The sequence below is a fragment of the Phodopus roborovskii genome, unplaced genomic scaffold, assembly GCF_943737965.1.
Source record: "Phodopus roborovskii unplaced genomic scaffold, PHOROB, whole genome shotgun sequence".
Taxonomy (NCBI): domain Eukaryota; kingdom Metazoa; phylum Chordata; class Mammalia; order Rodentia; family Cricetidae; genus Phodopus; species Phodopus roborovskii.
The window spans coordinates 163992-180758 of NW_026125976.1; the positions used below are offsets into that span (position 1 = coordinate 163992).

The 16767-nt window shown below is 35.6% G+C and overlaps 1 protein-coding gene across 1 annotated transcript; it reads left to right on the forward strand.

Annotated features, from left to right (window-relative positions):
• Positions 1-83: 83 nt before the first annotated feature.
• On the forward strand, positions 84-6705 carry LOC127218209 (odorant-binding protein). Its single transcript, XM_051179237.1, has 6 exons — positions 84-146; positions 540-679; positions 1594-1664; positions 3168-3278; positions 3971-4072; positions 6596-6705. Exons 1-6 carry the CDS (start codon positions 84-86, stop codon positions 6703-6705), a joined length of 597 nt encoding a protein of 198 aa, XP_051035194.1.
• Positions 6706-16767: the final 10062 nt, after the last annotated feature.

Consider the following 16767-nt stretch of genomic DNA (forward strand, 5'->3'; position numbering starts at 1 on the left):
GTATAAAAAGGCTGTCAGTTCAGTTGCTTCCCAACCATTAACTTTTTGAGCTTCTGCAGAAGAGTATAAAGGCAGGCACCACCATGGTAAACTTTCTGCTGCTGGCTTTGGCATTTGGTGTGGCTCATGCTAATGATTATGCTGAGGTAAATTCAGTTGGTCTGTCCATATGTCTGAGGTTCCTCAATAGCATATTTCTGTGGATGTTAGCCCATGCAACTCCATATTCCAGAAATTAACTTTCAGACTTTCACGCAGATATCTGTCGATGAAACATTTACAATAAGGAAAAAGGGGGCGGTATTTGTAGAATATAAGAGGTCAAAGCATGGGCAGTTCTGCAAGTCTCAAGTTCATCATATTACCCTGTTGAGTTATTCTACATCCCTAGGAACATAATGCTGAACTAATATACAACATATTATTGATTTATATTTCCAGCTGGTTTATGTATTTCCAAGGACTGGGATCAGAGATGTGAATATATACAAATAGCTTGATTTTTGACTTCCTTTATTTGTCTTTGTTGCTTTTCTCAGCTTCAAGGAGAATGGGACACCATTGCCATTGCTGCTGACAATGATGACAAGATAAAGGAAGAAGGACCTCTGAGAATTTATGTTCGTGAACTTTATTGTAATGAGGACTGTAGTGAAATGGAAGTCACATTTTATGTCAAGTAAGCAAAGTTTCAACCTTGTAAATTGAGTAGATTGTGTATGCACTCTTCAGCCTTCATGTTGTTTAGTTTACATGGGCATGTTCTGTTTCTGGTCATGAAATTGAAGGCCTTCTCTTTAGCAATATATTAATTTTATTTCTTGGTGGAGCAACTCTGGACACCACATAGATGTTAGACAATGTCTCCAATATCATGAGCATTTTCTTATATATCCTTGTAGTTAGAAGACTGTGGTTGAATTTGTGGTCTAATATTAGTTGCAGGAGACTCTAAGGTTCCGATTTCTAGTAAGTCAGCAGGAATGAGTGAGCATTTGGGTCAAGAGTATGCACTTTCTGGTATTCAGTCAAAGATGTCATGAAATATTCTTTCACAAACAGATCAGGTAAACATAATGTTGGAGTCCCTTTCTCTGAAGCTCTGGATTCAAAGTTTCTCTGTCTGACATTTGGATGACTATGTTCAATGAAAGACTGCAAGACACTACAAGAAATAAAAATGCTTAGAACTATTTCTATCTTTTAGACACGATTGTAAATGTTAGGTTACCAATAAATTACATAGAGGAAATGCATAAAATACTATCTATATATTATTAATGGTCTAGCACAAGAGAATTAGAATATTTGAAATCATACTCATCCAATAGTGATGTTTGGATAAGAGATACATGAGAACGTTCATTGCATTAGATTAGGCAAAATGTGTGCAAATAAAGAAAATTGTCTCTATGATTAATAACATGATGATATTTTCTAAACAGGGATTAGGAAAAGTGAGGTAAGCATGTATATTTTGGTTCAGGCTCTGCACACTCTTCATAGACCCTATTCATTTTAACACTTGAAAGTTTTTAATATGAATCCAAGGGTTACAAAGAATAAACCATGGTTTCTCTGTTTGATTTTTAGTGCAAATAACCAATGCTCAAAGACCAAAGTCACTGGATACAAGCAAGCAGATGGCACCTACCGAACCCAGTGTAAGTACAGGATCTGAGAGCTTCCTCTACAAACAACAACAATGTTGGTGTGCACATTAATGCTGATACTTCAGACACAATTGTGTACACAGATATAGAACATTTTTTGCTACTTGGAAAGATATCCATCCTTCCAAAGCACTGAGAAATGCTTCAACATCAGATTGCATTCTAGGCCATCTGAAGTTTACATGGGGAAGAACACTATTACTGAAAATTGTGAATAATTCTAGGAAAATGTCTCCAAATAGTATCCCATTGTGAAAATATATTTCCAGTTAATTTTCAGTATTTTTCCCTGTAATACAGTGTCTCAGTTTGCTACTGGATAGGTCTGCCACTCACTGATAGGGCTCAGTGACCTGGACATCTTTGCAATCTTATTCCCTCATGATCTCAAGCACTTATATTACTGATAATGTCTGTTATCCTTAATTTATGCTAAATTAAATGAACAGTTCCATTTCAAATATTGTTTCTCTCATATATTGTAGAGATTACATTTAGATTATCAGATGACAAATTTCAGTTTTGAAAAGCAGTTAGTTGAAAATCTGTTTAAGAATTTTCGGGAAGAGTACTTCAATTTTGTAAGAACTGATAAAATAATAACCACACTATTGAACTGAAGTATATGCAGTTGGACATTTGGTATGATTCAAATGAACAGAGGGCACATTCGTCTGCCAAGTCTCATGTTCTCCTAAATTAACATGGATATTAAAATGCAGTAATGAAATACAAAATGACCACACACTATAAACCCTTTTGATGTGACTCACTTTTACCATTCAATAATTGTCAGTGAGTGGAAATGCCACATGCACGCACACACACACACACACACACACACACACACACACACACTCACACACACACTCACACACACACTCACACACACACTCACACACCTCCACCACCAACAACAACAACATACACACAGCACAAATATACTCATCCACACATGGGCATACACAGGCAGACAGACAGATACAGGCATATAGTATGAATGTCTGTCAAACTCAAAATGTTTATCCTAACTAACAAGTATTCATAAATAAGATCACAAGATGATAACTTTTGTGTATATTACAAATTTGTACAGTCTATTTTTGCACATGTTTTCTTTCGCTCACTGTGTATAACCATGGTATGACACCAGAGTTTTATACTTTGAGGAAACAGACAAGTGGCCTTTGGGATCTGCTTGCTAGGGGAAGGAAAACCAAACAGAGTGGTTCCAAAGTCTTAACACAAGGAATTCAGAGAAAAAGGAAAGTATCTGTTCATAGGATTCACTATCAGATTTGAAGAGAAGAAATGATTGGTCACAGTACTATGATAGGATATGCCAAATGAAGGAATGCAGGAATATCACAGCACACATGTATCATATGATAAGGGATAAAAGATGATTACTAAAGTCAGGGTCAATGTTAATGTTTAGCAAATGAAATAGAACAATTGGTGACACTGAGTTTTGAAATATTTCCCTTATTACAGTTGAAGGTGACAATACATTTCAACCTGTGTATGCAACACCAGAGAACATAGTCTTTACCAGCAAGAATGTGGATAGAGCCGGCCAAGAAACAAAATTGATTGTTGTTGTTGGTAAGAATGGTAGTGGATTCTCTGAAATAGTAGCAAAAGTAGCACTCTGCTAGAGGATGAAGTCAGATTCAACCCCCTCCAAATAAGTGTCATTAGATTTCAAAAAATCCTGTGTAATAAATGACCATCTGTTTGTTGTGTGGAGCAGCTCTTACATTACATTTTCATTTGGGTAGCCTGGTCATTGAAGACTAGGGACAATGGGGGAGTCCAATGGTAGAATTTACATTCATGTTTCCTCACTGGAAAGAATGGAGCAAATATTACTTTCCCAAAGTCCAAACCATTTTAGAATAATTTCATCAAGTGTGCACTAAATTAAAACATGAAATTTGCCATATAGACTGAGGAGAGTTGTGAAGGTTATACTGATTTGCATTCATGACTCTTTAGTGTTAGGGTTTTAGAATGTGGATAGGATTCAGATGAATAAATTTTGTAGAGAAGTAATTTGTATTGTGGGATGCATCATGAAACGCTGGAAAGTGATGTCATACCACAAGTTAGACTTCATCAATGTGTCCATGAAACTTTGGGGAAATTATACCTGACTGTATTGACCCACCTAGGTTAGGTGAATTTGGAAAAAGTTGGAACTTTCCATTGCACATCACCGTGGCACACTAAGGATGCAATGTAAATTCTTCTGAATTCTATTGACCATGTCTCCGATATTGTCATTCATGCAATAGGAAAAAGTGAACATTTGACACCTGAACAACATGAAAAACTTGTGAAATTAGCTCATGAAAACAACATTCCAGAAGAAAACATCCACAATGTTCTTGCTACAGGTAAAATCAATGAACAATTTTTTGCTATTGGATACATATATATATATATATATATATATATATATATATATATATATACATACATATGTGTGTGTGTATACACACATATATGTATATGGATGTATATCTATAAATCTATGTAGGTACATATACGTACTGTGTCTATCTATCTATGTATCTATCATCCATCTATCTTTCCATGTATTTAGTAAATCCCCTGATTCAGATTATATCTAGTCATATTATCATTCAGTTGTTATTTCTAGCAATAATGATTGGGTAAACTTTACCTATAGTCCTATATTAATACTGTTTGTCAATCATAACCCTACTCATGTTGTTTTTTTAGATACTTGTCCTAAGTAAAGACCTTCTGTAGGTAAGTATAAACAGAGTCCATGCCTAATCATATAGATATTTGAATAGATTTGTTTTCTAACATAAAAATGAAAAATAATGCTTGAGAAAATATAAAATGAACTCAAAAGTAGACAAAATCAAGATGGAACTTTTTTTGTCTTTTAAAGCTGAAAATGTTATGGGGATTACAATTGGTTATAATATTTTTATTTTTAATAGAATTTTGAGGACTTTTATTTAGAATTGCTAATATTTTATATTTAGAAATATTCCATGAAAATATTTCTTGTGTTTTTTTAAAATCTTACTTAACTTATGATTATGGAATATTGTTTGTCACAGATATGGTACAAGCATGTTGATATTTTGTGTACATTCTGTGAATCCTCTCAATCTATATTTTTGTGTGGGGACAGAGATTATCATTATTCACTCTAGACTGTGCTCCTATATATTCCACAGTAAAAGGTATTGTTGATTTTCAGGAAAGGACCTGTTTTTGAATAATCTTTTCTTTATACTCTATATTATGATGTTTAATATTATATTCATGTACTCTTAAGGATTATGTCTTTCCTGTCTGTTCAACCATGTATTAATATTTTGCTTTCATGTGTGCACAGGTGAGAACAGGATGGCAATTATGCATCATATCCTCTTGGTCATGGAATCAGCATCACAAATAAATCACTATTTAATTCTATATGAATTGTCCTCTCTCCTGTAAAGTCAGGATACCACACATCAAATATCTTGCTTACCTGTCCTTTCCCAAAATATCTATTTGCTGTACTTAATTTCTTGATTGATTAAATAAAGTATTTCAAGAAGCAATAAATACCTCATAAAATGGATCTCATTTTAAAAAGCACATGAATACTCATTAATATAATAAAAATAATCACTTGGTGTAACAAATGATATCTATATTACTAAAATTATTGTAATAATTGAAATGTCACAATTACTGGAGAGCCGTAGTTGAGAACAGTGCAGGAGTGAATTTTGTATTGTGCTTCATATATCCTTTGAATTGTATATTGTGATTTGCAGTTGAATGGTCTTAACACCCTAAAAGGATTCACATAACAAACTCTTTGTGTCTTCCTACCTATTTCACAATATTGAAAAGGGAGGAAGAAATCTGTTTACAAAAGTTCATCAAGGAGATTATCTTTTTCAAATGATTTCAGCAAGCAAATCAATAAGAATGAAAGAAAAAGAAATCAGGCAGTGTTAATACATCCATTCTTCTGAAGTCTAAAGATATAAAAGAAGCCAAGATCATTCAGCATATAAGTTACAGACATGAATGAAATTATGACAACATATTTTAGTATAAAATCTGTTATATAACCTTTCTGTGTGTTCCTTGTAGTATAATGTTCCTTAACGATAAATACTTACCTAATGCTTGTTTGAAAAATTTATATAATCAATGTACATTTACATCGTTTTCACACTCATTTCTTAACTAACTGATTTTATTTCTGTGCCATCAAACTCTTCATCCAATTTCCTAGTTCCACATGAATATACATATTCATTTTAATATATGTGTTTGCAACTGTGCATGTGTGTGTGTGTCTGTGTGTGTGTGTGTTTGTGTGTGTGAGTGAGTGTGTTGAGAGAAAATTTATTGACACAGATATTTATAACCCAGTTGTGTCCACTAGTGTTTCTTAAATTTATTCCTGTTTAGTGCTGGCTCTTTGCTTTTCACATAGAAATAAGTGGTCCCATTTCAAAGGTAAAAGTGATTTGACTACTTCTTTTACTATTGCAAATTGCTGTCTCAGCTGCTGAGTGTTCAAATGGCATGGAGGTTCTAAAGCACACCATTCACATAGTGACCTCATGTCTAGTATAGTCACATAGTGACCTCAAGTCTAATACAAATATATATATATATTTGTTTATTTGTATGTTAACATGCACAGGGATATTTCTCTTCCTGCTTCCCCAGCAAAATAAACAACAAGAAAACAAATGACTCAATTTCAAAACATAGATTATAGAACTAAAACATGTTCTCAAAAAGTGAAACAAATGTCTGAGAAACACTTAAAAGTGTTCAACATCTTTAGCCAACAGGGCAAAAGAATTGGAAATTATTTAGAGATTTTTGACTTACTTCTCTCAGCATGATAAACATCATTACAGAAATTTTACCCCAAGTTAGTGGGGATGCAGTGAAAGGACTGCACTTGGTTCTTGTTGGTGGAAGTATAAAGCTCTTCACTGCTATCAAAGTCAACATGGATGATGCTTAAAAGGCAACATCAGACTTGCCACAAGTCCTTCAAAGAAGAATTCCATCCATTCTCTCTCAACATCTTATTTTCAATGGAGAGTATGAAGGATAACTTCCAAATAGGTCATGATTAATCAGTAATAATTTAATCCCTAAAAGAGGAACACAAACCCACACCCACATACTCCAACTTGCATTTGTGGTGCTCAGAGAAAAACATAACTGGTGATTATAGTGACAAAATACCCTTATTACAATACTAGAAAAATGAATACATCCCAATATCAATGAGACAATCCACAATAATTAAGGTGGCTTTATTCCAGTAATATAGACTTGGTTCAACACAGAATTCTATAAATATAATGAATAATAAAATATAATTAAGGCAAGCATTTACATGATAAACTCATTAGATGAAGAAAATGTCTGTGACAATATACATGATGCTTCCAAGATAAAACTCCCAGTAATAGAAGCATGATGCTTCCAAGATAAAACTCCCAGTAATAGAAGCAATTGAGGCAACATACTTCAAAATATTTAAAGCCTTCTATGACAAACTTCCTGAAAAACCATTTTATATGTAGAAAACCTTAAAAGAAACCCTCTAATATCATGAAGAAGACAAGGTGCCCACTATTCCCCGTACTTTCCAATTCTGTCTTGGATGTATTAAACTGAGCAATACAGGAATTAAAGGAAATTATAATCACACACCAAAGAAAAGATACATTTAAATTATTCATATTTTCAGATGACATTATATTATACCTAATACACGCCAAAATTTTACCAGAACACATATAGAAGAGTCCTTCAGTGACACTACAAGGAAAGAATCATCTTTCCAAACTCAACGTCCTTTCTATATACCAAAATAAAGCCCCTTAGAAAGATATCATGGAGGGTCCTGCTCGGAGCCTCCTGAGGCCTGGGGCCTGCGCAACCATGGGAGTGCCAGTCCTGGTGGACTAGCCTATCAGGAGTCTTCTTACATCCTAGTCCTATATATGGTGCATTACATTGATGGATTTTCATATATTGATGCATACCTGCATCCATAGGATAAAGCCAAATTTATCATTTTGTATGATTTCTCTGACGTGTTCTTGAGTTTGACTTGTCAGTATTTTATTGAGTATTTTTGTGTCAAAGTTCATGAAGGATATTGGTCTGTAGTTCTCTTTCCTAGTTGTGTCTTTGTGTTTTTTTGGGTAACAAAGCAATTGTAGCCTCATAAAAAGATTTGGCAACGACCTTTCTGCTTCTTATTGTGTAGAATACTTTGAGTAGTGCTGGTATTAGCTATTCTTTGAATTTCAGGAAGACTTCTGCACTGAAACTATCTGACCCTGGGCTCAGTTTTTTTATTTGTTTGTTTTTTGTATTTACTTTTTTTTGGTTGGGAGACTTTTGATGACTGCTTTTATTTAACTAGATTTTATAGGCATATTTAAATTGCTTATCTGTTCTTGATTTAATTTTGGTAAGTAATATCTATTCAGAAAGTTTTCCATTTCCCTTGAATTTTCAAATTTTGTGGAGTAAAGGTAGGTATTCAAAGTATGGATTACCTCAATGTCTGTTGTTATGTCCCCCTTTTCATTTCTGATCTTCTTAATTTCCATGTTTTCTCTCTTCTTCTTGGTTAGTTTGTATAAACATTTATCCATCTTGTTGATTTTTTCGAAGTACTAACGCTTTGCTACATTGATCCCTTTTATTGTTTTCTTTGTTTCTACTTCATTGTTTTAGCCCTTGATTTATTATTTCCTGGCATCTACCCCTCCAAGATGATTTTACTTCATTTTGTTCTAGAGCGTTCAGTTGTGCATTTAGTTTTCTAGTGTGACTACTTCCCAGTTTTTTCATGTGGGCACTTAGTGCTATGAACTTTCCTCTTAGTACTGCTTTCAATGTGTCCTATAAGTTTGGATAAGTTGTTATTTCATTCTCTTTGAATTCTAGGAAGTCTTTAAGTTCTTTCCTTATTTCTTCATTGACCCAGGAATGCTGCAATTGCTCATTGTTAAGTTTCCATGATTTTGTAGGGTTTCTGCAATTTGTGTTGCTGTTGAATTCTATCTTTAAAGCATGGTGGTCTAATAAGATACAGAGTGTTATTTCAATTGAGGTTTGCTATCTTGCCGTGCATGTGGTCTGTTATAGAGAGAGTTCCATGTGGTCCTGAGAAGAAGGTATATTCTTTTGTGTTTGGATGGAATGATCTATAATTGTCTGTTAAACCCAATTTGGTATAACTTCTGTTACCTCCTCTGTTTCCTTGTCAAGTTTCTGTCTGCTGATTCTGTATGTGCTGAGACTGGGGTGTTAAAATCTCCACTAAAAACGTGTGATGTTTTATGTTTGATTTGAATTTTAGTAATATTTCTTTTACAAATCTGAGTGTCCTTGTATTTGAGTCATAGATGTTCAGAATTGAGATTTCATCTTGATTCCTCTCTCATGTGATGAATAAGAAATGACCTTCTTCATCTCTTTTGATTGATTTTAGTTTAAAGTCTAATTTGCTAGATAATAGCATTTTGGGGCCACTTGATTGGAAAATCTTTTCCCAACCCTTAATTCTGTTACCCTTGTTGTTTGAAGTTGAGGTTAGTTTCTTGTGTGCAGGAGAAGGATGGATTCTGTCTTTGTATCCATTCTGTTAGCCTGTGTCTTTTTACAGACGAGTTAAGACCATTAATATTGAGTGATAATATTGACCATTGAATGTTAATTCTTGTTTGTTTTTTATTTGATTTGGTGGTGACATTGTGTGTGGATTTTCCCCGTTATTCTTTTGGCTGTTGGTAAAGTGTGAGTATATATTGCCTATGGGTGTAATCAACTTTCTTGGGTTGAAATTTTTCTCCAGAACTTTGTCTAGGACTGTATTCGTGGACATGTGTTGTTTCATTCTGGTTTTGTGATGATATATCTGTTTTTCTCAACCTAGAATGACTTGTAGATTTGCTGGGTATACTAGTTTGGGCTGGCATCTGTGGTCTTATAGTGTGGAGAGAATATCTCTCCGGGAACTTTTGTCCTACAGAATTTCCTTGGTGAAGTCAGATGGAATTCTTATGAGTTTGCCTTTGTATGTTACTTGGCTTTTTTCTTTTTTTGCTCTTAATGTTCTTCCTTTTTGATCTATGTTTGCTTTTTGATTATTATGTGGGGAGTGGACAACTTTTGTGGGCCGCTCTTATGGTGTTCTGTAAGATTCTGTACTTTTTTTGGCATGTCTTTCTTTGTTTTGGGAATTTTTGTCATATTATTTTGTTGAATATGTTTTCTGCACATTTGAGTGATATTTTCTAAATATGAGGAGAAGCCAAAAATAGAAGATAACTGAGTGATGATGAAATCTCTTACCCACAAACCATATACATTTCTTCAGAATTTCCATGTCACAAAATATTTTTCCATGTGAACAATTGTAAATAAATCTTATGTTTCAGTCATTTTTTATTAGTTAGCTTAAATGAATATAATGATACATTGCTTTGTTGTCAATGATATCTATATTACATTAACATACTAAGAATCCAAACAATATCGAAGGCAAAATTACTTACAAAACAGATGGGGTTATATTTTCAGTTTCAGAAAAGATATTTGTTGGTACTAGTCAAACAAAAATCTCTACTGTCTAATCCTGCAACACTGTAAGTGGCAGCATGAAAATTATGATTACAAGGTTTAACAGTGTAGAAGGAAGTGAAGTCTTTGTGCTTAAAGAATAGTATGAGGGAACCTTGGATGTTAACCACACAGGGCTGTTCCTTAAAGGTAGTAATGCATAACCTGTTATCAACCCAGAAGGCTTCGGTGAATTTTGTGCTATCTGTGTGATATCTGTGTGACAGAGAGCAGAACAGAGCTTCTCCTAGATCCTTATTGTGAACTTGCTTTTCTCAACCAGTCTGTACAACCTATCTTGATCACATGTAGTCAATCTATATAACCCATCTTAATGGAAGGTGTCACATGTACTTTATAAAGAGTTTTGATGTAGCCACATTTGATTCTCTATTTTTATTGTATTCGTGATATTGAGTTAATAAACACCAGGCAAGTTTTCACCAAATTGTGTGGTGCTTAAATATAGGTACAGGACTTGAGTTCAGACCAAAAATGTTTACTTAGTCATTGTGAACCAAACTACATTCTTGCTTCCTGTGAATCATTACCCTGGTGACCATGGTGTTTGATGAAATGCACACCAAACTGTGCTATATATAGATATCCTCTCTGAAATTTATTGTCATCATTTTAGTTTCATTGGAGATACCTTATTCAATAATGCATTTTCAGGGTAAGCCTGTGGATCTAAGTTAACTGCCTTCTTCTACATAATGCACTGGATGTGGCCTATGCACTTGTCAATCTTGTGCTGGGAAAATGGAAACAGGATTATCCCTGGTCCCTTGTTTATGGCTAACCTAAGATATTTGAGAAGCTTCATTACACTGAGTGAACAAGTCTGGAAAAGCATCTGGATGGCTCCTGAGAAATTCCACAGGAGGATATACTTTGCTCTCCAAATGCATGCCACTTAATCACAATGTTGATGAGGATTAATTAAATGTGTATGCCTTGGGTAAAAGAACAGACAATACAGTCAGTTATCTTTGCTTGTCTAAAATTCTGTGTCTGTGGTAAATTTCAATTTCACTTGTTATGCTTTTGCTGATAGAATTAAATTAACAGCATCCCTACTGAAACACTTTATCTGTGCATTCCATCCTGAAAACACTGCCATATTTCCATGCTATTTAAATCTTCCATGGAAGTTTTGATTAACAAAATACCATTTAGAACATTCTGAAAATTTCCTATTTGTAATCAGGACATAAAAATTTAGTAGGTAATTGTTGCATAACAGGTACTAGAAGAGGCACTATTACATCATTAAGAATATTTTGGCAGGCCTTGCCTAGCACCAAAGAATACAACTTCACCACAGCTCCTAAACCAATATCTCAAGGAAAACAGCAAAAAAGCAGTGTATCAAGGTTCTAAGAGCTAAAAAATAAGCCTGATGGGTATGAACAAATGTCTCCTAGGAATAACTATATAGAAAAAAAAACTAGTTAGTTACCTGTAGTTTGTATCTACAGAGTGATGTTGGATACTGTTGTCTTTTCCACGTTAACATGTCCATTGATATTGTCCTTATTCTAGCTTTTTTTCTATATAGATACAAACTACATACAGGTATCTAACAATGTCTAGAAGGAGAACTAGCCTCTACCAATGATTACCCAATATTAGTTATCCAGTGAGGAATATTACACCTGAAACCATGTACACATCAAGCACAATGACCAAAGAAATAGAGGTTCCAAACTTGATCGTGGGTAGGTGTATGAGAGGAATTATGGGGAATATAAGTTAGAGCTGATGGAGGAGGGAACAGATAAAGCTTTATTTCAATTAATTCCATAACTTTCATGCCTCTTGGGTATAAAGTCTGCCAGTATTTTTTGTGAAAAAATAATTCATAGACAAGCAGAAATAGAAGATGATATAGAGCAGCATGTTGAATAAAGCATGGGAAAGCACACAGCTAACAGCAAAACATGCAAAATAAGGACAGTGGCATGGCTTCTTTATCTCCATGAAGTTATATTTTTCCTTGGAATGCACTTCCTGAAGCTGTCAGATTGTAAGGAGGATCTGAGGATTTAGTGTATCCTTAGATAGGAATATCAGGTGCCACACTAATCCAGGCCATCCCTGGTCTAGATGCTGGGCCTTTCCCTCAACCCCAGTGTACTTCTACCACTAAAGAGCAGACCACACAATCTAAGAGACTTGCTTGAGAAAGAACTACAGACATCTCTGTTTTGTGTTCCCTGGGTCTCTGCCCCAGACTCAGGCTGTCCTATCTAGTCCCTGGCCCTGATGTTGGGCCCTGGCCCCTATCACAAAGGACTCCAAACACTGAGATGCAGGCCACATCAGCCAAAAACAATTGTTGCACAGTTCACCTGTTATCAGTGAATCTTCACCCAGAAACTATGAAAACAGATACAGATATCCACAGGCAACGCGTAAGCAGAGGTTAAGCAATGCTGCAAAGATGGGAGACAGAAAGATTGCAGAAGCAAAGAACGCCACATGAAAACCCAAGGAAAAACCAAATCTTGGCTCTAGGAATTAAAGAGGCTGAACTGAGAACCAGGCACCCTGCATGTGACCATCCTGTGCCTTGTGAATATATGTTCTAGTTGTGTAACTTGGTCTTCAGGTTGGAATCCTAGTAGTGAAAGCAGGGGTTGTAGGGGTTGTCTCTAACTCTCTTGCTTAATTTTGGGATAAATTTGTCCCATAGGATTGCCTCATCCAACCTTGCTGAAGGAGTTGGTGTCTCTTTTTACTGCAGCTTGATTTTCCTTGGGTGGCTGATATCAAGGGTATGCTATTTTATATCTGAAGACAAAAAGTAGAGGAATAGTTGATGGGAGATGCCATTCTGTAAATGTTTCTCATACTGGTTAGTGAATAAAGCACTGTTGGCCAATAGGAAAGGAAGATAGGAGGGACTAGGAGACAAGGAGGAAAGAGGAAGTAGTGAGGAGGAGTCAAGATGGAGGACCTGGAGAGAATAGAACCGCCATTCCTCCGCTCTCGGTAAGACCACGTGGAAATACATAGAAATGGGTTAATAATTAAGACAGAGCTAGCCAATAAGAAACTAGCACCTGGCCAACAGCATAATATCAAATACAGAGTCTCTTTGTGTTAATTGGGGCTGGCGCGGAGGCAGGACAAGACCAGGCAGCGGGTGGAAAAACCGTACTCCTTACAAATAGTATATGGTGCCAGGGCTGGGGGTGGGGGGCATGGGGGTGGTGGATATGGGGGATGGTGGCCAGTCTGTGAAAAGGGGATTGAGGGAAGATGTAATAATAAGAAATTAAAGTATCTCAGGTTTCAATACTTTGGGTATTTTCCCTCACTGGTCTGTTACTATTGCTAGTTGAATCTTCAGTCGAGATATAAGTTAAGTCCTTAAGGTTTTTTGCTGTTATAATTAGTAAAAAAAACAGAATTAATATATTTGACAATTTGAAAGAAATGGAACTATATATGATTTCTAATTTTCAAGTAAGCAGATGAAGTGACATAATACAGGCTTTATCTTAATTTAAAAGGGGAGGACAAGACCAGGTGGCAGAAACACATAGAGACAGCTTACCTGAGCAAGGAGGAGCTAATGGACCCCCAGACTGATAGCTGGGAAGCCAGCATGGGACTGACTCAAGCCCCCCTGAACATGGGTCTCAGCCAGAAGGACTGAGTAGTCTAAGGGACCTCAGACAGTGGAACTAGGATGTATTCCTGGTGCACAAAAGGACCTTGGGAACACATCCCCCATGGAGGGATACTGCCTTAACATAGAGACAGGAGAGAAGTCCTAGTCCCTACTTAAAATGACCTGACAGACCTACATGGCCCCACCTGGGTGGCATTCCCCTACATGTGGAATTAGGATGGGGGGATGGGAGGGGAGGATGGTCAGGGTGCATGTGAGGGGGCAGAGAGGATAAAAGGAGGGAGGGAGAAAAGGAGAGCGAACTGGGATCGACAAGTAAAATAATAAATAAATACAAAAAATTAAATTAAAGAAATAAAAAATAAAGCTGTGAATACTTGGTGAGCTACTATCTATATTTTGTGAAACACAGAGACAGAAAAAAATCAATAAAGGACCATTTCTGTGTTCCCAAAAAGCTTGTCAGGAAACAGAAGTTTTTCTTTTTGTATATTTTATTATTTATTGATACTTATAATCCAAACACTTCCTCCCCTCCTTTCTCTTGCATTTAGTTTGTGTATATGCTCTTAGTTTAATAAATATGCAGTTAATGTCCATGGAGTATTCCTGCCATTAGGAAGAGTAAGAAGAAGTACAAATGAATTGATAAAATAAATGTTCTGATTCAACTTCAGTCTGAACTAATGAGTCAACTTGCTTTTGCCTGTGGCAGAAGCCAAAGCCAAAGACACTGATTTTATTCCTTTCCCTTTCTCATCTGGTCCATATATATCTTTCTTTGGGTACTCCTTGTTCTTTGATATCTCTGGGTTTGTGGTTGTTAGGCTGGTTATGATTTGCTTAATGTCTAATATAAGTTTATGAGACAGTACATGTCATATTTGTCTTTCTGTGTCCGGGTTACCTCACTCTGGATGTTTCCCAGGTTGTATCTCTTTGCCTGCAAATTACAAGGTACCATTTTTTGTTTGTGTTTATTTGGTTTGTTGTTGTTGTTTTACAGCAGAGTAGCGTTTCATTTTGTATATGTACCACATTTTCTTTTTCCATTCTTCAGTTGAGGGGCACCTAGTTTGTTCCAGATTCTGTCTATTACAAATAATGCTTCTATTAACATGGTTAAGCAGTTGTCCTTGTGGTTTGAACATGCACCTTTTGTGTATATGCCTAGGAGTGGATCCCCAATTTTATGTTAAAATGCCATACTGATTTTGAATGTGGCTGTATAATTTTCCACTCCCACCAGCATTGGAGTAGTGTTCCCCTTTCTCCACATCTTCTCCAGCATAAACTGTCATTGGTATTTTTGATTTTAGACATTCTGACAGTAGTAAAATTGTACCTTAGAGTTGTTTTGATTTGTTTTTCCCTGATCACTAAGAATGTAGAGAAGTTCCTTAAATGTCTTTTGGCCATTGCCAAACTCTGTTGAGAATTCTCTGTTTAGTCTATATACCATTTAATTGGGTGTTTGGTGTTTTGGTGTCCTCTTTCTTGAGACACCATTGTGTAATTTTTAGATCTGCCCTCTATCAGATGTGGGGTTGGTGAAAATATTTTCCAATTCAGTAGACTGCTGTTTTGGCTTCTTGACTATGTCCTTTGCCTTATAGAAGCATCTCAGTTTCAGGAGGTTCCACTTATTAATTGTCCATCTCTTTGTGTTACTGGTGTTATGTTTGGTTCAGGAAGTGGTGTCCTATGCCAATGCATTCAAGGGTACCTTCCACTTTCTCTTCAAAGAGGTTCAGTATGTCTGGATTTATGCTGAGGAAATTAATCCATTTGAACTTAAGTTTGTGCATTGTATTAGATATGGATCTATCTGCCATCTTCTATATATCAGCATCCAGATATGCCAGCACCATTGTTAAATACACTTTATTTTTTTCCAGTGTATATGTCTAGCAGGTGTGTGGATTAATATCAGGACTTCATTTTGATTCAGTTGGTCCACTTGTCTGTTTTTGTGTCAATACTAAGCTGTATTCTATAGTAGAGCTTGAAGTCAGGGATGGTGATGCCTCTGAAAACTCCCTTATTTTACATTATTGTCTTCTCTATACTCAGTTTTTATTACTCCATATGAAGTTGAGTATTGTTATTTCAATGTCTGTAAAGAATTGTTCTGGGATTTTGATGTGGGTTGCATTGAATATGTATATTGATTTTGGTAAGATTGATGTTTTTACTATGCTGATCCTACCTATCCAAGAGCATGGAATATATTTCCATGTTCTCTCTGATTTGTTTTATTAGTTCTTGTTATAAAGGTCTTATAAAGGTCTTCCATTTGTTAGGTTAGAGTTAATCCAAGATATTTTATGTTGTTTGTGGCTATTGTGAAGGGTGATTTTTTTTCTTTGATTTCTTTCCCATCCCATTTATTATCTGTATACAGTAGGGCTGCTTATTCTTTTGAGTTAATCTTGTATCCTTTCCTTTACTGAATTTTTTATTAGCTGTAGGAGGTCCCTGATATAATTTTTGGGTCACTTGTCATATTGTCTGCATATTGTGAAAGTTTGACCTCTTCCTCTCCAAATTGTTTCCCCATGATCTCCTTTTGTTGTCTTATTCTCTAGCTATAAGTTCGAGAACAATATTGAAGAGATATGGAAAGATTGCACAGACTTTTCTTGTCCCTGAATTTAGAGCAATTGCATTGATGTTCTCATCATTTAGTTTGAAGTTGTCTGTGGGTTTGCTGTATATTGCTTTTATCGTGTTTAGGTATGTACTGTTATTTCTGATCTTTCCAAGACCTTCATCACGAAGGGAGGTTTG

Bases quoted from the DNA above. Each gene is read 5' to 3' on its own strand.
- LOC127218209 (XM_051179237.1), top strand. From the start codon at position 84: ATGGTAAACTTTCTGCTGCTGGCTTTGGCATTTGGTGTGGCTCATGCT. The intron at 147-539 runs GTAAATTCAGTT...TGCTTTTCTCAG, and splicing joins ATGCTAATGATTATGCTGAG to CTTCAAGGAGAATGGGACAC. The intron at 3,279-3,970 runs GTAAGAATGGTA...TTCATGCAATAG, and splicing joins AAAATTGATTGTTGTTGTTG to GAAAAAGTGAACATTTGACA.